General features: G+C 47.4%; 1 protein-coding gene across 2 annotated transcripts; it reads left to right on the top strand.

Annotated features, from left to right (window-relative positions):
- Window positions 1-401: 401 nt before the first annotated feature.
- Window positions 402-18630, top strand: VSTM4 (V-set and transmembrane domain containing 4). 2 transcript variants are annotated; one of them, XM_032226149.1, is made up of 8 exons: window positions 402-611; window positions 2651-3049; window positions 9945-10001; window positions 12117-12224; window positions 12914-12947; window positions 13817-13926; window positions 14505-14566; window positions 18262-18630. In XM_032226149.1, exons 1-8 carry the CDS (start codon window positions 563-565, stop codon window positions 18397-18399), a joined length of 957 nt encoding a protein of 318 aa, XP_032082040.1. In that variant the 5' UTR covers window positions 402-562; the 3' UTR covers window positions 18400-18630. The 2 variants fall into 2 exon arrangements, with proteins under 2 accessions (XP_032082040.1, XP_032082041.1); XM_032226150.1 differs by lacking the exons at window positions 14505-14566; window positions 18262-18630 and adding an exon at window positions 14166-14479.
- Window positions 18631-21560: the final 2930 nt, after the last annotated feature.

Raw genomic sequence — 21560 nt, forward strand, 5'->3', positions numbered from 1 at the left:
GAATCCCCACAGGGCCAAAATCAGGGCAGCCGCAGCGGGAGGGCAGAGCTTTGACCGCCGCTCTCCGCCACCCCCACCTCCCCCCCCCCCATTGGAGCGGAGCGGAGGGGCCCAATCTGGTCGCCGGAGCCGCCCCTGGCAGCGGCCGCCGCATCCCCGGCGTGGAGGGAGCGGCGCATCCCTGGCTCCCGGCCAGCCAATCCGCCTGCCCAAAAGAGCCCCCGAGCCCCGCCTTGCCCCGCCAGGACAGCCGGCGGCCGCGGCTGCCACCTTCGGCCGCCCTTGGCGGAGCCTCGCTCGGCTTGTGCGGCGGGACGCGGGATGCCGCCCGCCGGCCGGCCGGCGCGGGGGAGGCTCGGAAGGCGGCGTCTGCCGGCTTTGCCCTCCCTCCGCCCGGCCCCCGCAGCCGCCCGGCCCGCCTTCCCCGAGAGCGCGGCGGCGGTGGGCGCAGCCGGGCCGGCGGGGTCCTCCGGCGAGGCTGTCGGGGGCGGCGCGGCCGGGCAGGGAGGCCGCTTCGTGGCGAGAGACGGTCGGGAACCCGGCAGCCGCCCGCCCGTCGGCGATGCCGCTGCTGGCGCTGCTGGCGCTGCTGGCCGGCGCGCCCTGGGCAGGTAAGCGGGAGCGGAGCGGCGGGGCGGAGGGCGCGGGAGCCCCGCGGCCGTCCTGGCAGCGCCCCGCCGGAGAGGGCCGGGGGTCCGGCTCTCGGAGCTCTTCCCCGGGGAGCAGCGCTGGCCTCCGCCCGCCGCCCCGGAGGCGCTTTGGGGAAGGAGAGAGCCTTCTGCCGGGGCCCCAAAGACCCCCCGGGCCCTCCGGAGGAGAAGGGCGGCGCGGCTGAGCCTGGAGCGGCTGCCCGGGAAGAGCCCCTCTTGGAGGCGCCTCTGGAGGCAAAGGCTTGGGGGACGTCCGGGGAGCGTCGCTCGCAGCCTCCGAATGGGAAGAAATGGGCGAGCGCCTTCAAGCCCCGGTGCCGAATGGTCCTCCGGGGAAAAGCTCCGAGGCGCCACGGAAAAGGGCCTCGCGGGCTCCCGAGCGCTGCTGCCAAGGGCCCGGGGACGCTGCCGGCCAGGGAGCCACGGAACTTTCCAAGCCCAGGAAGCGAAGGCCCGGCGGCCGGTTGGAGGCGAAGGTGCTGGGCTGTTAAACAGGAGACAGGAGACGGGGGAGGGGTTGTGCCCCCTCCTCCTCCTCCTCCCAGGTCCAGCCCTCCCCTCCTTTTAATGGGGAACCGAGGCAAGGGGGGGGAGGGGAGGGTTGGGAAACAGGGGGAGGGTCTCTGGGGCAGAGGGGGGGCCAGCAGAGCTTTCCTCTGGGCTTGGGGGCCAGGGGGAGAGAAGGGGGGCAGAAGAGAAGAGGGGTAACAGGCGCAAGAGGGAGGCTGGTGGCTTGTGTGTGTGTGTGGGGGGGGAGGGCAGCTCTACATCTGGACTGGGCTTTGGGGCCTGGGGGAATCTGCTCTGCATCCCTGGAGGCCCCCCAGGATTGGTGGCTGCAGTTGCTCTGCCTGCTGAAGAAAGAGAAATGCATGAAATGAGCCAGCTTCCTCTAAATCCTGCAATTCTGGCCCATGGGGGCCTGCTGGTTGACGGGGGTCCATGAGGTAGCCAGGATTTTGGCCAGTATGGAAAATTGGAACTAGTTAATCGATCAGCTGCCCTGAGCTCTAGATGGGGGTGATGGGGGTTGCAACTTGACTGGTTCACTTGGAGCTGCTGGGTGGCACGGGGGGGGGGGGGAGGCGGCAGTTCTGGCCTTTAGTGTCAGGTCTCGTCCTTGCTGGGGCGGGGGGCGGGGGCTGCTGTTCCTAGACAGGCCTTTGGCTTCTCTGCCTGCAGCTGCAGCAGTTAATGGGCCCGTTTGCGCATCCAGTGTGCCTGCTGTGGCCATTCCGAAACTGCTTAGGCCTGGCAATAGTTATCCATAACTTGGTTTGTTCATTTGGTTTCTACCCCACCTTTATTACTTTGTAAGTAACTTAAGGGGGCAAACATATCTAATAATCCTTCTCCCTCCTATTTCCCCCCTCCCCACAATGGCCACCCTGTCAGGCTGGGTGGGGCCGAGAGCAGATGAGGGGCCCAAAGTGGCCTCAGTGACATTTGTGCCTAAGGCAAGACTAGAACTAGAACTCACAGCGCCCTGCTTTCTAGGTCGGCACCTTAACCACTACACCCAAGTAGACCAAGCAATTGTTATCATCTATATCTTGTTTTTAACCAAACATCAAATGTCTCCTTGTGGCCGTCCTTGAGTGGTGCTTAAAAGAGCTTAAAGGAGCGCAGAATCCTCAGTTGCCAACAAGTGAATGACTTGGGGAGTTGAAGCCCACCTGGCTTAAAGTCCTCAAGGCTGGACACCCCACTGAGAGAGAGTAAAAAAAATACCTAGGCGTAAATACAGGGGAAGGATTTTTAAAAGGCCAAGAAGGTTCAACGTGATACCTTAGGGGAAAAATACAAAGGTTTGGGGATAAACACGTCTGTAATAAGCAAAATAAAATGAATTGAGTCAGTTTTCCTCTGATAACCCATATTATTTAAAAACCCATCTTTTAAAAAAAGAGCTATACTTTTGTTACCTGGGGGTTGAGACCTGAAAAGGGTCATTCGGTGTTGCACTGCTGAGAAGCTCCTCTTTGTTTTTGGCTTTGCAGATATTTGTGAAGCTCTGAATGTGACCGTCTCCCCGGGGCCCAGGACCCAGCATCTCATTGGAGATAATGTCACTTTATTCTGCCACGTTTCTCAGAAAAGGCGAAGGGAAAACCTTTTGGCTGTCCGGTGGGTTTTTGCTCTCCCCTCTGCCCAGGAATACCTGATGATCAAAATGACCAAATTTGGGGTCATCCAGTACTATGGAAACTACACAAGCCGCTTCTACAAGCGAAGGCTTCGGCTCCTTGAGGAGAAACACAGGGCGATGTACGCATTTTTGATCCTGAACATCCAACAAGCCGAACAAGGACACTATATTTGCAAAGTGCAGGAGATCGGCAGGCAAAGGAACAGGTGGACTTCCTGGTCCAACGGAAGCGCCTCGACCGAAGTCCAAGGTGAGAAAATGACACCGGGGGGGGGGGGGGTTGCTTTGCAGTCTCCGTAGGATGGTTGCCCGGCTGTTCTACCCCAGAGAGAGTCAAGCATTCGTCCGGAAGGCCTTTGACCCCATTGGTGGAAGACGGTTACCGTCCATTATTTCAAAACAGAAGGCCAAAGAAGGTAGAAGCTTATCTTTTGTAGGATCTCTTATTAGTAACGGTGGGTTGACTTGGGCCTTAAGTATATTGAGATACTTGGAGTGAATGAATGAATGAACCTCTTTGTCAAGGGAAAAAGCCCCTTCCCATGATATCTTTCAACCATATTGATGTCTTTATTTGCCACAAATGCACATATCCCAAGATCCTCCTCTTACTGTATGTTTACATAAAAGCAACTTCCATAAATCCATAATCTCTTCCTATGTCTTTGCATAGCAGAAGGTAAGTGTGTGTGTGTGTGTGTGTGTGTGTGTGTGTCCATGCAAACATTCTTTGCACAAGCAGGATGTTACCAATCAAAGGCTGGGTTGAGGGGAGAAGTTATTATTTGAGGCATAATACTGTGCTTTGGGCAGGGAGCTTTTAATTTTACTATTGGTTGGAATTGTGGGCACCCCTCTTCTGGCAGGCTGGGTGAAAGGAGGGGGGGGGGTCTTGGCATGAGTGAAACGTAGAACTACAAAGGTCACCATAACAGAACAAATAACGGAGCAAGTGGATTGTTGTTGCAATAGGAACTCGCATTAAATGGAAGGTACGTTTTCTTTTATGCTCGGGGTAAAAAAATCTGCATTAGGAGAAAAAGAGCCCAGAACACACAGGAGGCTTCCTGTTCTGTGTGGAACAAAACAAAACGTTTTGAGTGTTCTGGCTATGAGAAATCATGGGAACTCAGAACAAACCCTGATTTCCTAGTTTTTCATCCCAGGGCTACAAAAGTAGGTCTGGTCGCGAGCAGCTGATTGCTATCAATCTACCAAGTTTTCCTTTCTTTCTTTTTTAGAGGAGAGGATTGCAAAAGCATCAGTAAGAAATGCTTTTTTTTTTTTAAAAAAAAGAAAGCCCATGAAGGGATACGTTGATTTTTGAAACTTGATTTCTGGTTTAGCGGGGTGATCACAAAGAAAAACGGAATCGCTTCCTATTACAGAAGGAAGGGAAGGAAGGAAGGGAAAGAAAGAAAGAGAACCTCCTGCATGTGTGGAGAGCAAACTCTAAGGAGAGCCACAGGATGACACTTTCTGCCTTTTCAAGCCACACCTGAACTTCTCCGCAGCCTCTGCAAGACCAGCAATCCAAGCTCAACGTGGGCCTGTTCCTCGTGGCTACTTGCCTGTAAAAATAGGCAGCGCAGCCAGCCAGCCAGTCCCAGCCACGTGAAACCTCCTTTTCCCATAGCAAAGCATTTGAAAGACCAGGGGGAAACCCGGCTCCCTGGCAGAACTGCAGATGCCAGCATCCCTCCTCCGCCCGGACTGGCTCAGGCCACCCAGGTCCTCCATGCAGGGACGGGGCGGCCTGTTAGCTGGAGAGGGGCGTGTGGCCTCAGGGCCGGGTTCCCCTCTCCGAGTCTGGCCCCGGGAGTCCAGGGGCATCGGAAAGAAGGGCGTAATGAGCAGACCCCATGGTGACCCAAATGATGCCCTCGTGGGTCTGAAGGACCAGGGGAGGGGGGTCTCCTTCAGCGGCAGGAAATCCCGGCTGTGGAAGATGGGTCTTCTGTTCTCAGCGCTTCCAGAGAAGGAGCTGCTCTGTCCTCACAATCCGAGCTGACCACAGTCTGCAATTCGGGCTGTTCTGGCGGAAAGAGACTCCAGGCCAACCTCTGGCCACGTCACGTGGAGGCGGTTCTGCCTTTCTCGGGCTCCTCCTGAGAATCCCAGGGAAAGTTCACTTCTCCTCCCAAGCAGGAAGATGAGCCCACCCACCCAGGGAGGGAGGGAGCAGCCCAGCCTTGCTTGCCAGGCAGAATTGGACCCGGGAGACCCAAGTGCAGCTGCAGCAGCGGCTGGAAGTGGAACATCTGCTGGGAGTTCTAGCCTCGCTTGGCTCAGGGACAGCCGAAGGAAAAATGCCTGGATGGTCTCTCCCCCCCCCCCCCCCTCTCTCTCTTGGAAACGAACAGGCAGCCTCGTCTCAGGCAGGGCCGTGAACCTCACTTGAGTGGGGGGGAGGGCGGAAGGGAGCGCTTGGCCAGCGTCCTCCTTCCACAGAAGGGGAAACAGTTGAAGGGGAAACATCCTCCTCCTCCTTGAGCCGCGCTTGAGACTTCCACACGTGGTCTTCTGTGTGGGTGCTGGGAGTTTGGAGCCACCTTGTATTTTCTCTCAGGCTTTCCGCTCAGTTGGCCGTTCTTCTGAGGTGCCTTTTTCTCCTTTTCCCTCCCCAGACGGGGGGGTCTAGTCTGCAGGGTGACCCCAAAGGGGCTTTTTCAAGAGGCAGCCGAACGTTTTTCTTTGAAGACGGCCGGCTTCTCCATGAGAAACGAAAGAAGGGAAAGCAAAGAGAGTCTAGTGGCTGCTTAAAAAGCACCTTTGGCACAGCCGTGACCCGGGTGACGGAGGGGACCCTCCACAGGCCTCCTGAAGGCCTCAGTTTCCCCAGGGGCCTCCTGGCTCGGTCGTTGATAAGTTAGTAACAGAGTTGTTAAGTGAATCCAACTTCCCCATTTTTTTGCTTGTCAAAAGGTCACAAAAGGGGATGACGTAACTCTGCAGCCTCCTTGGGTCCCAAGGACAAACCAGTTGCCGGGCGCCTGGATTTTGATCCCAACAGGATCATCATTGGTTCTGCTGCAAAGGACTCATAAGTACCTTTTTACAACGAACTGTTGTAAGTTGAAGACCAGGCCAGACTTTCATTTTCACTTTTTACGTTCACAAGTAGCATTTCTAGGAGTTCCTAACTTTTAGCTGGCGAAGCTGAATAGGTCGCATTGTTACAACTTCAAACTCTGCCTTGCTGCCTCCCCATTCTTATGGGTTCCCTGCGGATGTCAAACGGTTGATGAGGAAACTCTTGTTTGTTTGTTGTTTATGGCTTCCGTACGTCCTCCCATCTTACAAAAAGTCCGGGTGGGCCTTATACTCCTCCGTGTCCTTCCGTTTTCATTTTGAACCCCCCCCCCCCTTGCTTCTGTTCCCCAGAGCCGCCTCTTTCGGGAGGCCCTTGTTTGTGACAAAGGTTCCCCCAGAGGACATCCGGGCGGCCACTTCTCCACAGCCAAAGGCTTCCCTCTGGCCCACCAAGTAGAAGCGCCAACTTTCTTCCGGTTGTAAGGGCCCTCTGGGCTCCTATTCTGCCATTTCTGAATCCACCTCATCTTTTCCCCCTCATTGTGTGATGGTGGTTTTCCTCTTTATGGCACAAACATTGGTTGCGTGAAGGACTTGTGTAATCAACCTTTGGGCTTTCTCGAAGTCCTTCGGGACTGGGCGGCATACAAATTCATGAAACCTTGAAACCTTTCTCTGCAGAGGCCTTGAACCAGGCAAGGGGGTGGCAGCAGAGCCCCAGAGGGAGGCCCAATCCTTTGGGACCTGCGTTGACACCCACATGTTTGCAAAGGGAGGGTAGACCGGGTCAACTGACCAATCAATGAAGATGAACTCTTGGAAGGGAAGCGTCCTTCTGGGTTCGGCTCCAAGTGGGGGGAAAAAAGACACTGGAGACACAGAGGCTGCCTGGAAAGATGGTTTTAATGGTGGACAGGACCGCGTGGCTTGAGGTCCTGGGGGAAGAGGGGATCCCCAGATGCTTCCAGGTGTTGGGTGAAGAAGAAGAAGAAGGGTCGAGGGAGGGGCTTGCAGGGCTTTTTATCATCTGTTCGGCCCCGCCTCTCTGTTTCCTGTTCCTGTGTAAGAAATGTATTCTGATTGGTTGTCAGACTCCCATGGGGCCATGCAGGGGCAACTCTCTAGGCTGAGTCCAGGTGTGGTTGAATTCTCAGATGCCATGTGGTCAGTTGGGTAAAAGGCTTATACTAGCATGCCTTGATTCCATCCCCCTGGAGCTGAAGGGGAGAACTCTTTATTATGTAAAGGGACTGGCTGGGGCTTTAAAGGCTCATTGACAAAAGGGGAGGGGCAGGAAGCTGCAGGGAGAGTTACTTTGTCTTTTTGAAACATGTTTCTTCCTTTTCACATCCAGAGAAACATAATATTCTGCCTTTTCAATATTTCCTAGGATATTTCATTTTTCTGGGAGAGGGCTGGGTGATAACTTCCTACAAAACTATACAAGAGTGATGCGGCCACTTTGTCTGTGCTGAGTCCCATGGACATATTGTCTCTTTGGGTTGCCAAGCCACAAACCATGTTTCCTGTCTTGGCTGACGGGAATGGTTAGCATCTACCTTCATTTTCTCCAGAGGTTTTAAACAGAAAGGAGAACAAGCAGATGGTTGTGCAAAATGATTGACTATCTTTACACACAAACAATACTTTTAACAAATGGAGAGAGAAAAGATGAATTGCAGTTGTAGACTCAATGTTATTTTTTTTAAAAAAAAGATAAGATACATTCATATATGTACTCATATTCATTGTGAGCCAGAAAAATACATACAAATTGGATATGTGCTTACCACAACCCACATCTGGCCAAAAAATAAATAAAAATTAAAGAATTTGTGAAATCTCACAAATATAAAAGAAAAATAGGTGCATACATATCTGAACTTCCCTAATAGTTGTGTTTCAATAAAAATTCTGTGTCTTTTCACTCCTGCTTCGTTGTCTGTCAAGGTCTGATAGGAACGGGGGAGGAGGTGTGTGGTGTGAAGCCGTGTGAATGAGCTGGCCTTTGTGGTCAGACGCATAAGATCCTCAGTGAAGGACAGGCAAGGAAGCGTCTGGTGGACGTTGCATTTTACTCCTCTAGACGTGACTTAAGAGGACTTAAAATGCAAAACTATGAAGTGTTTGTTTTTTTAGAAATGACTAATGTTTTTCCCCATTAATTTCAGGAGGGTGGAAGCAATTATAAGAACGGGGAGGAGGAAAATTACATGCTTCACAACTGAAATGATATATGTGGTCACCTTCCTCTCTCTTCCCTAAGCCCTGTTCAGCCACCAGCTGACTTTCTCCAGCGCTGTCGATCGCTGGTGGGTTCTCGGCTCTACTCTAAAGTGGTCATTTTTCTAAAAAAAGCCCATGGCCGCATGTGGCAGAGCTGTAACTTCTGTGCAATTTCATGTCACGGATTTTAATGTGGCATATTATTACTTTCTTTCTCTCTTGCTGATGGATGACCCCAGCTGACCCTGGGGATGGTCTATGACAAGACAGGTGTCCTTTCTTGGTGTCCCTGGGTCGCTGTTCCCATTTACCTGCCTGCTTATCTTTCAGGAATTTGGCAGACTTCTGGGGGAGAATCCACCCCCCTCCTTTTGCAGGCCTGCCCAGGACTCAGTTAATTAGCAGCAGGAATTAGCAACTTGGGATCTGCAGTAGTGTTTGGGATTTTTAAAAGGAGGTAAAATTTGTAGTATGCTGAATGTATTTTTCCAGTTCTTGAAATCAGTTTCAAACAGTGTTCATGAAAATACCCTGCCCCCATATCAAATCTATTCCATATCCCTTAAACCCCTTTAAACAGGTTTAAACAGAATAATAGAGTTGGAAGGGACCTTGGAGGTCTTCTAGTCCACCCCCCTGCTCAAGCGGGAGACGCTATGCCATTCTGGACAAATGGCTGTCCAGTCTCTTCTTGAAAACCTCCAGAGTTTGAGCACCCACGACTTCTGGAGGGAAGCTATTCCACTCCTTAATTGTTCTCACTTGTCAGAAAATTTCTCCTTAGTAGTAGGTTGCTTCCCTCCTTCATTAGTTTCTTAATTAGTTTCTTGATTAGTTGATTAGTCTCCTTGATTATTTTCAATCGTTCTTTTCGGTGATGCTCTTTAATATTTTTGGAAACATTTCAGGTTCTATTATGACATCCTTTTAAGGTAAAAGAATTGAAAAATTGAAAAAAGAAAAGAATTAGAGGGGACAAAGGAAAGAAAAAACAAATGGACCAATGGCTGCCCATTGGTCTCCGGACTCGCTTCAAGGTGCTAGCCGTTACTTTTAAAGCCCTGCATGGTATCGGACCTGGTTACCTGAGAGTCCGCCTCCTGCCAGTCACCTCCCAAAGACCCATTAGATCCCACAGACTAGGCCTCCTCCGGATCCCATCTGCCGGCCAATGTCGGCTGGCGACTCCTCGGGGGAGGTCCTTCTCTGTGGCTGCTCCGGCCCTCTGGAACGATCTCCCCGTGGAGATCCGGACCCTCACTACCCTCCCGGCCTTCCGCAAAGCCACGAAGACCTGGCTGTTCTGGCAGGCCTGGGGGGGCTGTTGAACTATCCAGCCCCATCCGAGGTTACGACTGTTGTAGAATTTTAAATTGCTGTTTTCTATTTTTATCTTTGTACCCCCTTCCCTTTTTATTGTTAGCCGCCCTGAGTCTTCAGGGAATAGGGCGGCATACAAGCCAAATGAATGAAATGAAATGAAATAAAACTTTACAAAATATAAAATTGCAGGAGAATTTACAAAATGTTGGAAAAAGAAGAAAAAACATCCACTATTGTTTCTACACGTGTCATTAAATTGGAATTAATGGTTATTTATACAAGTCAAACCAGAAAGTGACAAAAACAGCCAAATTGAATTATCAGCCAAAATAAGAGGAATTAGCAAGAGAAGCGATCTATCTTTAACCTTAAGATCAGCCAAAAATAATGTAATGTTTTAAAACCTTGTGTTACATGAGAAACAGACTTAAAATGTGGCAGATGTTTACATGTAGAATTATAATCTCTAAAGATTTTCCTAATTAAGTGAAAGTCGATATTAGATTTATTTTTAGATGCAAAACTATTTCGCGCAGGTGATGACTTCCTTCTTTCTTTTTCAGTGTTTCCATCCCGTTTTTTGGATGAGGAAAAACACAATGCTTGGGCATTTTTTAAAGGTTAAGTATAATTTTCCTCCTTTGTTTTTCTTCACAGATCTAGTAGAACCTGGTTTTATGGAGCTTTAATTTAAAACACCAAGATGCTTGTCCCAAAATTTAGCTGAATGTGTGAATTGCTAGTGGGACGAAGGCAACACTTTGTGTGCCTGGAGGTCTTTGACAAGGATGCTTTTAGCCATTACGTTTCCAGTTGGACCCCTGTCAGTTTTTTGCCTCTCCCATTACCAGCGTGAGTGTAAATAGTGTTTGTGTATAGCAGGTAAATGTTTGAGAGGTGAAAAAATTGAGCCAGGGGGACCATGCTTCCCTGTCCTTTTCTCTTTGTCAGTTTTTTTTAATTTTATGTTGATTTTATAGTGTGTCTGTATATATCTAGAAAAGTGTTACTGTAGTCAACAAATGTCTGTAAATAAGCTTGAAGTACATTTCATTGTTTACTTGGAACAGTATTTGATTGGTCATGCAAAGGATTCAAAACTTGGATTAAAATCATGTCATAATTTCATGATTCATTCTTAAAAGGCGGGTATAATATCTATAAAGGTAAAAGGTAAAGGTTCCCCTTGCACATATGTGCTAGTCATTCCCGACTCTAGGGGGCGCTGCTCATCTCCGTTTCAAAGCCGAAGAGCCAGCACTGTCCGAAGACGTCTCCATGGTCATGTGGCCGGCATGACTAAACGCCAAAGGCTCACGGAACGCTGTTCTCTTCCCACCAAAGGTGGCTCCTATTTTTCTACTTGCATTTTTTATGTGCTTTCGAACTGCTTGGTTGACAGAAGCTGGGACGAGTAACGGGAGCTCACACAGTTATGAGGCGCTAGGGATTCAAACCACTGAACTGCCGACCTTTCTGATCGACAAGTTCAGCCACCGTGTCCCTATAATATCTATAGGGCTCTTTAAAAGTTGTGAACCTTTTTGAATTTTCAATATTTCTGCATAAATATGAAATAAAACATCTGTTCTCCACACCTTCTAAAACTCGGTAAAGGGAAAACAATTAAACAAATTAGTTAAAAATATTGTACTTCTTTATTTATTGAGAAAATGATCCATAGCTACATTTGTGTGAAGAAGAAACTTTTCAGCATCACCCTATGTAAAACTTCTGGTTTGCCCTTAGTTGGAGCATAGTAATCAATATTTAAAAATAGTATCAGATGTAATGAAATTTGGGAATTTATTATTTATAATAATTATTCTAGCTGGTTTCAATTACCGCAATTGTATATTTAGCGTAGCCCTCTGATTAATTAAAAACAAAACTTCTTATCAGGAAGATTATAGGTTACTTCCAGGAAATTCAGATGTTGTATCACTCAGTTTGGAAAAGATCCTTTTCCTCTGGGCCTTCTCTGGCCATTAACACCCCAAAAGGCCATTAAAGATAACGTGGATATGAAAACTGCTTGTCTAAAAAGCAAAACCAGTATTTTTGTGAGACAAGAAAAAATGAAAAAAATCAACTGATAAAGTGAAACACATTTACTTTTAAAAGTTTAAAAATAAAAAGACAAGGTATTGGTAAGGGAACACATCTTTAAAATGTTTAAATATAAAGAGATTTTTAAAAAAAAGTTAAATGGACTAAGTGGACTTTCAGAAGAGAGAGATCAAAGCTACAATACAGACACAAAGACACAAGAATCTTCACCTCCAATAAATTACAAAACTGTAAAAACTGCAGCTTATATCAAGAGATTACGACTTTCCTCATTCTGATCTCAGCTTAATACACTGATTTACCTGCAGCATTTGGATCAGAGAATTATTTTTCCCTGGAATTGACGGGTAAACAAAAGAAACCAACCAGACGAAGTCAGATAAATAGAGTAACATTTTTTGCAATCAAAGATCAGGACCCGTTAAAAATCAGCAATGTAAAATATTAACGGATTATGCATGTATGGAAAGATACAGACCATTGAATTGGTCATCTGGCTCCACATTTTGCATAAGCCACCGCAGAAATTGGGGTGGGCCGAGAGTGACCCAGCCCTGGGCACTTGGGAGTAGACATGGGCCCCACCACTGAACCTCCACACCTTTTGGGATGGAGTGGGTGGAGGTCTCCCAGCTGACTCGCCTTTCCTCTCCTGGCCTCTCCAGACCCCTCTGCCTATGCGGTCCTGATGTGCTCGGCAGGGATCCTGAGTATCCTCCTTTTCACTCTGGTCATCCTCTGCCAGATCTTGAGCAACAAGAAACGAGCCAGCGGTGAGTCCATTGTCAAGATAAAAGATTTCTGTAATTCATCTGTAATTTATTGCCACTGAATTTACTAGTTCTGCATTTTAGTTTATTTGTTTATTCAATTTCTATCTTTAAATGTTCTGTAAATTTCTCTTTGATTACTCTCAAAATATTGTATCTAATATTAAATGATCAAGAGATCTTTGACTTTGCTTATTTCAAACTGACCTTTGTAAACTATCCAGAGTCACTTAGCACTAGCAATAGCACTTAGACTTATAAACCGCTTCACAGTGCTTTTACAGCCCTCTATGAGAAGTTTACAGAGTCAGCAAGTTGCCCCCAACAATCTAGCTCCTCATTTTACCCACCTCGGAAGGCTGAGATTTGAACTGCCAAATTGCAGTCAGCCAGCAGTCAGCAGAAGTAGCCTGCAGTACTGCACTCTAACCACTGCATCACCGTGGCTCAGATAGTGAGATGGATGGTATCTAAATTTGATAAATTGTTTGTAATATACAAAATTGTGTATAAACAGAGAGCTTCCTAAGTTCTGCATAGAAAATTTAGATGCTGTCCTTCCATGTTTTAAACGAACGAAAGAAAACAAAGTGATCATCACTCCTCCAGAAATCACATGCAAGTGAAAATTACTACACACAGCAACATGTTTCTTAATTTCAGTTTTTCTTATTTCTGTATTCTTTTCGCAGGGAAACGTAGCTTGGTGAAATCTCCTCAGAAGAGGTAGGGAAGCAGCTTGTTTTTGAGAGCTACCACCTTTAATTTTCCTACAAAACTGTCATTGACTTTAGTTGTCCTCCCAGCTGGAGAAAAATATATTTTAAGTCTTGGAAATTATTTTGAGTGTCTTTTAATCAATGCCATAAAATCCATGCAGGAGGAATGACAGCCATCCATTGTTGTGGAACAAGGGCCACCTGTGTCCCCGTTTAACCCATTTCCTTAGGCTCTTCAATGTCCTCATTGTTGAAATATTCATTTGTTATTAAACAAATTTATATAGCCACCCAACTCAGATACCGTTACTCCAGGCAGTGTACAACATTAAAAAACAAAAACTTAGTGGGAGGGCGAGTCTTCATAACTGAACATGGTTGTTGCTATTTGCCCTTGTTGACGTGCCAACAGTGGCCTGAATGGGCTCTCCTGGGCACGCGGCACAGTTTCCCCTCCTTTATTATGTTTGGTGAGGACGAATCATCATTTGGCCTCCCTCAGGTCAGGCCTGGTGGTTGAGGAGGCTCCTTGTGCTCTGTGGATCCCTAGCAGGACCAACCTCCTCCTGTCTGTGGGGGAAAGGCTGGAAAATCGCTCCAGAGGGTTGGAGGGAATGCGGATTATTCTTATGCTGATTATCCTCTTCCAGGCTATGTTTTTCTTATCCCAGTTATAACGATTTTGATTACTCTCCCCCTTGCAAACATATGCTCTCCATTTTATTTGCTTGGAGGCATAAATAAATAAATGAATTAAGTAGATCAAATGAATTGGTAAGACAGCAAATAGAAGAGAACCTGAACATCATCAGTCCTCCTGGCACTCACCACCCCCTCCCTCCCTCCCTCTCTCCCTCCCTCCCTCTCACCTTCCAGCTTGCAGGAGGCAGGAAGTCCCAGCAAGGCAGCCGGGTCTCCAGGGCCCCCCCCCACCCGGAGGAAAGGGGTGAAGGCGGCCGAGGCACCCCCAGCAGTTCCTGCCAAAGGTATCCGTGAGGTCCCTTTGACCCTGGGGGACTGACGGGGTTTCCCAAAGGGAGGCTCCCTCCTGCGCTGGCCCCTTGGGCATTTGCCATGCATGCTGGCAAAGAGGAATCCTGCCTTGGCAGGAGGTTGGGCTGGATGGCCTCCCGAGGTCCCTTCCAACGCTTACATTGTATTCTCTCATTGGAGTTTAAGGGGCTGCATTCTTCTGGGCTGCCCTGTTCTCTTTTCCATCTCCCAGAACTTTTATTCCTCATTTATCTATGACTTCCAAATTGCCCTGAACGGACGACCAGCAGCTGTTTGGGATGCAGCCCTTCCATTTCGCCCAGTTGAATTTACCTTCCCCAGAAGACACCAAAGCCACAGCCACGGCTGGAGAAAACAGGCCCTGGGCTGCCAAGGAAGCCCATGAGATCCAGAGGCACCTTGGGAGGTGCAGAAGGCACATGGAGGGGCACTCTGGCAGCTGCAGGGGGGGGGGGGCTGAATGAGTGGCAGGTGTCCGTTTTTGTGCATTTCACTCTTACCTGTATCCCTATTGCAGCAAGAGGCAAATGATCTCTCCTTATTTTTACAGCACCAACATCCCAGGCCTTCTCAAAGCCTAAACTCCTGAAACCACAAAGGAAGGTCACCTTGGTGAGTAGCACTGCAGAGATTTGTCCTTACTTTCTGTTGCTTATCTAATGTGTGAATGTGGTTCCCTCTTATCCTTCCTTCCCTTCCCCTCCTTTCCCTTTCCTTTCTTCTTTCTTTCCTCTCGGGAGGGTCGAGGGGGTGTCTGCATACTAGGCATCCTTTCTTTGACTCTCTTGGTGTCCGCGGAAGCTTCTGCAGAACTGAATTGCTCCTTGTTCATCCATTTTTCTTCTAAAAAGTTTAAGGCCATGCACTGTGCACATTTTATTGCTTTCTCGTATACCAGCATCATCAACATCACTTTCATTTTCATAGCATCCTGTTGGGTGGATGCAAAGGGCACGAGTGGCTCTTTCAATAAAAGAAGGCAACCTGTCACCCACTGGGTCATCCTTTCAGAGGTCGGTCCTTGGGTATTTCCTTACCCAGGCAGAGAAGCTTAGCAGCCATCGGAGATCTAATAGCCATCCCAACCACTGAGCTAGTCTCCTGAAGGGATCAAGTGACTTCTGGCTAAGTGGGGGAGACTTCCCCCCTTTTCAGAGCTGCAGGAAAAATGATTTTTCCGTAAGAGAAGGGAAGAGTAGACTAGTTTACCAGCTCCTTAGTCCCGGTGTATCCATGCAACACGAAAGACTGCACCAATCGACCCTTTTGCCCTTTCACCACGACCAAAGGCCCGTTTTACTCCAAGTATGCTCACACTCATTAGGGCAAACTAAGATCTCCGATCTAGAGGCTGCCTTGTCGGCTGACCTGATAGGGTTCCTCTCCAGCCACTGGTGCGTCTGGGAGGGTTTCACCATGGAGACAAAATGCCCCCGTCCACTTGGGACATACAGATTCCTATTGGACTCCTTTTGTGCTTCGGGCTCCTTTTAAACGTATGTTACCATAAGTTTTAAATATTTAAAATTTCTTATTTATAGGTCTTTTTTCTTGGTTTCTATAATTTTGGTGATGTCAAGGTTCTCCACTTTTTGTGATCAGTGTTGCTCCGAGCATTCAGAAAGCAATTGCTTGTACACACGTGGCCCCTGGTCACGACTCGCCCCCCCCCCCTCTGCTGCTGCTGCTGTGGGGCCCTCCTGGGCCCTCCTTGTGGTGTTAAGAACTTCCCCGAAGCTTCTGCCTCCCTTTCCCTGGGAAACCTTGGGAAGTTTCCCTCGTCTCCCGGCCGGTCCTGTGGCTCTTCTAGCGGGAGAGGGGCTGCGTGTGTCCTCATGGGAAAGGAAGGATCCCATTTCTTTCCATTGTTGCAGTGAGTTTTCCAGGAGCAAATTCTCGAGAGGAGAGATGGAAAAATGGCTCCCACCTGTTGAGCTCCAGAGGGTGGTTCCCAAGTGAACCCCTCCTTGGGACTCTCGGAGAGAGAATCAGCACAAGACCTTCCATCCCTTCATTGTACCAGTGAAGGTTACTCCTTCATAGATGAACTTTTATTCTCAAGAATTCTTTGGGATAGTCTTGTTTTGCATAATATAAAATTGCAGTTTCTCTCCCTGAATTCCAGCTGAAATGCAGCAGCCCGGCCCCCAACTTTCTGTTATTATCAATTAGAGACACTGAGAAATTACAAAATTGAGGTCATCATTTGATTGTTTAAGAGAATGGGGACTGCAGTCATGAGGATCTTTCAAAATGTATTTTTCTGTCAGAATGTAAGGTAAAAAAGCCATCTCCAAAATGAAATTATAGAGAGGTTAGATGGAAGGGAAGGAAGGAAAGAAGGAGAAAAAGAAAGAAAGAAAAAGAAAGGGAAAGAAAAAGATAAAGGGAGAAAGAAAAAAGAGATAAAAGGAGAAAAGAAAGAAAGAAAGAAAGAAAGAAAGTCCAACCAATAGAGATCCTTCTCTTTCAATTCTATTAAATCATGTTTGGGACTATTGTGGAAAGAAAGGATTGAACTCTTGTTCCTCCATGAACTTCCCTAGAGGCCCTCGTGAGAACTCCATTCGGTGACCTCACCCAGTGGCCTAAAACTTGTCCTTCCGGGTGCTGACCTGCCTTGGAAGCGGCGGGAGCGGTTCCTGGTGCCCGAAGCCCAAAGGCCGCCTGGGGGAGCGATGATACCTCTTAGCTTCCCTTCTGTCTCTCCTTTTCATTCCTGTCCATACTTTAATATGCAGATTTTCATTAATAACCCTACTGCAAAATACCAAAAGGTCTTGGTGGCTGTTGCTAGTGCGAAGTGTAATGAGAGGAAGAGGAAGGGCTGGAGATATGAGTTCAGCTGTGCTTCTTTGCATCCCTAGATGGGGTCTTTCCAGCTGCAGATGTGCTTTGTAATGCCAGGGGGGGAAGCAAGCACAGCGACAGCATCGGTTGTCAATCATGGCGCTATTTGACAGCGGTGTCCATGATGTTTACTTTTTACTGTATTGCTGTCTTATTTTAAGACTTTTCTTCTTAAATTCTTCACTCCCCCAGTGCCTTGAGTTAAGTCAGCAATATTATCTTGGGCCAAAACTATTTTGTTTTAGCTGAATAGGCGGAATGCCTTGCAACCGGAGACGTTCAGTGTTGCGGGCTTAGGAGCACGCAGGAGGCATGTAGGATTTCCTTACGGTTGATATGCGTAGCTCCTTTTTAAGCTGTTTGAACTTGTCCATGGTAGCCCAGGAAGCGGGACGGGGCCCAGCCTGAGACTTCTCCTTGGTTAACGGCCTTTGGAAAATCCCGTATCTTCTACGTTCGGTTATTATACGTAGTTGAGAACTGTATGTGCACAACGATTCTGAACCTCCTGTGTCTTTCTTCATATTTTCAATCAAATTATTACATACTGGAAATATGCATAAGGGAAATTATTCTACACATTTTATGGTGTGCCGTTGCTTGTAGCAGTAATTGAAGTACCTTTTCCACTTATGAAAGTACTAATTTTATTTGCTTTTATTGCTTTTCTAGATGCAATTATTTATTTAGTGTGTTTTGGCTTTATTAAATTATGTTTACTATAGGAACATCATAAAAATGTATGAAAGTAACACATCAGCCAGGGCTGCCCAGTGACCCGTATTGGAGGAATCGAGGGTTATTTTTCATATCCAAACTTAATAGAATAAAGGAGGAATAAAGATATAATCTACCCAAGAAAACAATGCAATTTCCAGATAACATAATAATACACCTGGACGATGTAATTTCATAAATCTTAGCTCTAAAATTTACATGAGCTGGGTGTCGCAGGGCCATTTCAGAATCCATCACGGTTCGGCCGGAATTTGAATGAGAATTATAACTAAAGGCCGGCTTTATTTGATGGGAAGCAGAAATGCCTCCCAGGGCGAAGGGCTAAATTGGCTAACCGGCTCCAGGCCCCAGAGCTGGACTTCAGAGGCTGCCTGGGCGCCTTCTGGGGCCGTTTCTTCCACTCGGGGCCTCTTTCCCGTAGAGGCAGCCGGTGCCCCCCCCCCCTGCGCCAAGCGCTTCGGACTGCAAGGAGAGACTCCCAGGAGCAAAGGGGGAAACCCTTCCCTCCCCTGCACACACCCAGCCTTCCATTCCCGTGTTTTAGTAGCTGGTTCCACTTGTGGTGGAGAAAGCCTGTTCGGTGGGTGGGTGGGTGGGGGGCATTTTGGGCTTACGTTCTTCTGGTCTGGCCTTGTTTCCTTCTTGCCCCCCTGGGCCACGTTGAAGGGCAGCCGGTGCCTCCTCGGACGGTGGATTCAGGCGGCCCTTTTCTTTTGCAGCTGAAGGGCCGAGAGGAGAACCTGACCTACGCTGAGCTGGAGCTGCTGAAGCCTCACCAGGAGGCCAAAGGCGCTGCGCCCACCACCACCGTCTACGCCCAGATCCTCTTCCAGGATAACGACCACCACGACGTGTAAATGATGCAGCCGGGACGGGGCCTGCGGGGATGGCGGGTGGGAATGGGACTCCGAAGGCTGCGGAAACGGCTTGTTTTGAAAGATTTCAGGGGACTCTTTTTAGGTGAATAAAAACATTCTCAGGAACCAACAGGAAAAAACATCACATCTTTCCTTTGGATGATTGGCATAATAGCAGTAGACTTAGCAGTTAGACTTATATACCGCTTCATAGGGCTTTCAGCCCTCTCTAAGCGGTTTACAGAGAGTCAGCATATCGCCCCCAACAATCTGGGTCCTCATTTTACCCACCTCGGAAGGATGGAAGGCTGAGTCAACCCTGAGCCGGTGAGATTTGAACCGCTGACCTGCTGATCTAGCAGTAGCCTGCAGTGCTGCATTTAACCACTGCGCCACCTTGGCTCTTTTGAAAAACTGGAGGAATAAGAATTAATAGAAAACTGGGAGGTTAAACTGTGCCTTTCCATCGGAACTTCCATCGTGGGAATATGGAATATTTTATTGTCTGGGAAACAGCTCTAAGTGGAAGATGAATGTGACGACAAAACAGGGCAATTTTACAGACCCAGGATTTTTTTAAAAAAACTCTATGCATGGAAGAAATGTACATTGCTTCCTTTTCCATGTTATTAAGACCATGAAGATGTATTTTTGAACAAATAAATGTTTCCATTAAAAAAGGCTGATTTCTTAGCTTTATAGCATAAAATTGTAGCAGAGTCCTGCAGTACGCAGGCAGCGGCACTTGGGGACCTTCCAACTCAGGGATTCTGTCATCTGTGCATATAAATGGGGGCTCTCCTCCCCCCGCTGCCATCCGTGGTCCTGCTCACATCCCGATAAAAGCAGCCCTCCTTTCCCGCCAACTCAGAGGCAGAGGCAGAGGCATGGCTGTCAGGGCCCCTCCTGGTTTTCTTCGGCCTTTGGACAGAGTCTCCTAGCAGCTGGTGTGGAACATCCTAGTTGGCTTCCCAGGGCTTCCAAAACCGGCCTTCACTCTCCATCAACCTCTTCTGTCAGTGCCTTTGGCACTCTGCAGCCCATGGGACTTTGAAAAAAACACACCACACAATTGCTTTGGTTGTCAGAAAGAGAAGAGCCCATTTTCTCTCTGCGTTGATCTAAACAGGCTTCTTCTACGTGGGAAGCGAAGGTGTATTTTCAATGGGACTTTAAAGTAGGGTTGACAGAATCAGTTTTTAAACAACGGACCCTGCACGATAGACCCACATTTCCAAATATCTGATGTATGGTTCAACACAACTTTAAGAACTTTTATGATAATAATGACTATATCAAACTAACTGAAAGGAGAAAGAGAGAAAAAATATCCTGGGAAGTATCACAAATAAAACAACGACCAGAAATTCAACTAAATAATTCCAAAGTCTTCTCCTTTCCCCTTTGTTGACAGCAGAGCAAATGTCGGCAAACGGCTCTTAACAACAGTCCATTTCTCAGGTCAGATTCTGCCCATATTTATTCTTCCAGCCTTGCACAGTGATTTGTTTGGAAAACTCAACCGGCTTCATGGAGCAAAGGGTGGGGGGGAGTGATGACCCAGTGCTGGACTTTGGTTTTCTTGGACTTCAAAGAAATGGACATTGAAGTCAAATTCCAAGTCAGAAGAAGCCAGGGGACAAGGACCTGAGGGTGGGAGGTCCAGGAAAACAAATGTTAAATTGCAGACCCAGCAGGGAAAACCAAACAAGGCAACAGGAGTAACGTGGTGAAAGGGAAACACTTTGGAGCTGATGAAGCTAAGCAGAAACTGAAGGAGCCGAAGGAATGCTAAGAATACAGAACGGCCTCCTTTAGTTGCACTCTATTCAAATTAAAAGGAAAATAGAAGTTTTTCTGCTCAAAAAGGACAAGATGTCAACTTAAAAAGAAGCAGCAGAATTGTTCAAGTGAATTTATTTGTGAACATTTGTCAGGAGGGGGAAATGAGGCATGTTGGAGATGAGTTTGAAAAGACAAGAAGCCACAAAGCTGACTTGTATGACACAACTGCGTGCTCAGCTATTGGCAAAAGAACGAACATGCAAATGTCTCTGTCCTGGTTCTCTGTCGACTCCCAACATGCGAAGATGCCCATGGGGGTCACATCCTCCTGTTGGAAATGGTCAATCAGCAGAGATCAATGTCAGGAGCACTTTATCTGATCAATGTCAGACAGATTTCAAAATGGAATCAGCGGGGTGGAGGTGTAGAGGGGAAACCCTGGCTGTCTAGAAGTGCCCTAAAAGTTAACTTATTAACAATCCATGCAGAACCCAAATTATAAAAATGGGGAACCTGTAAGTATGTATCACAGAAAGTTTAATTCCACAAAAGGATGTTCTTTTCCTTCCTGTCAAAATATATAATTTCACTATTGGCATGTATATTTTGCACACATACACATGAAATTCAATCTTGCAAATCATGGATGAATGGATGGTTGGCACATCTTCCTTCTTTCCTTCCCGTCTTCTAAAGCAACTTGAGTTCATCCATCCTATTGCTGTGTACATTTATCCTTCCAAAATAGTCATTGTTTTGCCTAATCCCAACAAGTATGAAAGTAGTAATCACGTTTGTTACTTAAAACAGAAAATAACAAATACAGGTAAAGATGTAGAAAAAGAACATATGATCTCTGATATTAGTGACATTTAAAAGGCCAGCAGCTTACATGGTACTCTCTAAGCTGGACCCATCCAAGCAAAGAATTAAAAGCTGGTCTCAGAGTAATTTAGGAATGCTTTCAGAGAAGTTTCTTTGGTTCACAAAATTTTCAGTAGTATAATTACATGTTTTGCAGATTTAACATCAAGCTTGCTGGAACTCTATGACCTAACAGAATATTTAATTTTATATTGGGAAAGCCTAACTCTTGCAGACCTTGACCAAATCGTGGGCCCCATCCTCCCAGATGCCACTTTCTCTTGCTCAACTTTCAGCTTGCAAATCGCTGTTTACAAGTGTTACCTACATGTCCACAACCCTTAGATTTTCTGTCACTTTTAGGAAGGTTTTTTTGTAAGTTGAGGAGGACCCAACTATTGGTATGGTGTACCTGATGCCAGTGTACTCTATTTACTAATTGTAAGGGTCAGAAAACAATGATCCAACTTCAACAATTCAATTAACAATATTTTCTTTCCTTGCTGTCTTCA

The sequence above is a fragment of the Thamnophis elegans genome, chromosome 11 (genome assembly GCF_009769535.1).
Source record: "Thamnophis elegans isolate rThaEle1 chromosome 11, rThaEle1.pri, whole genome shotgun sequence".
NCBI lineage: Eukaryota > Metazoa > Chordata > Lepidosauria > Squamata > Colubridae > Thamnophis > Thamnophis elegans.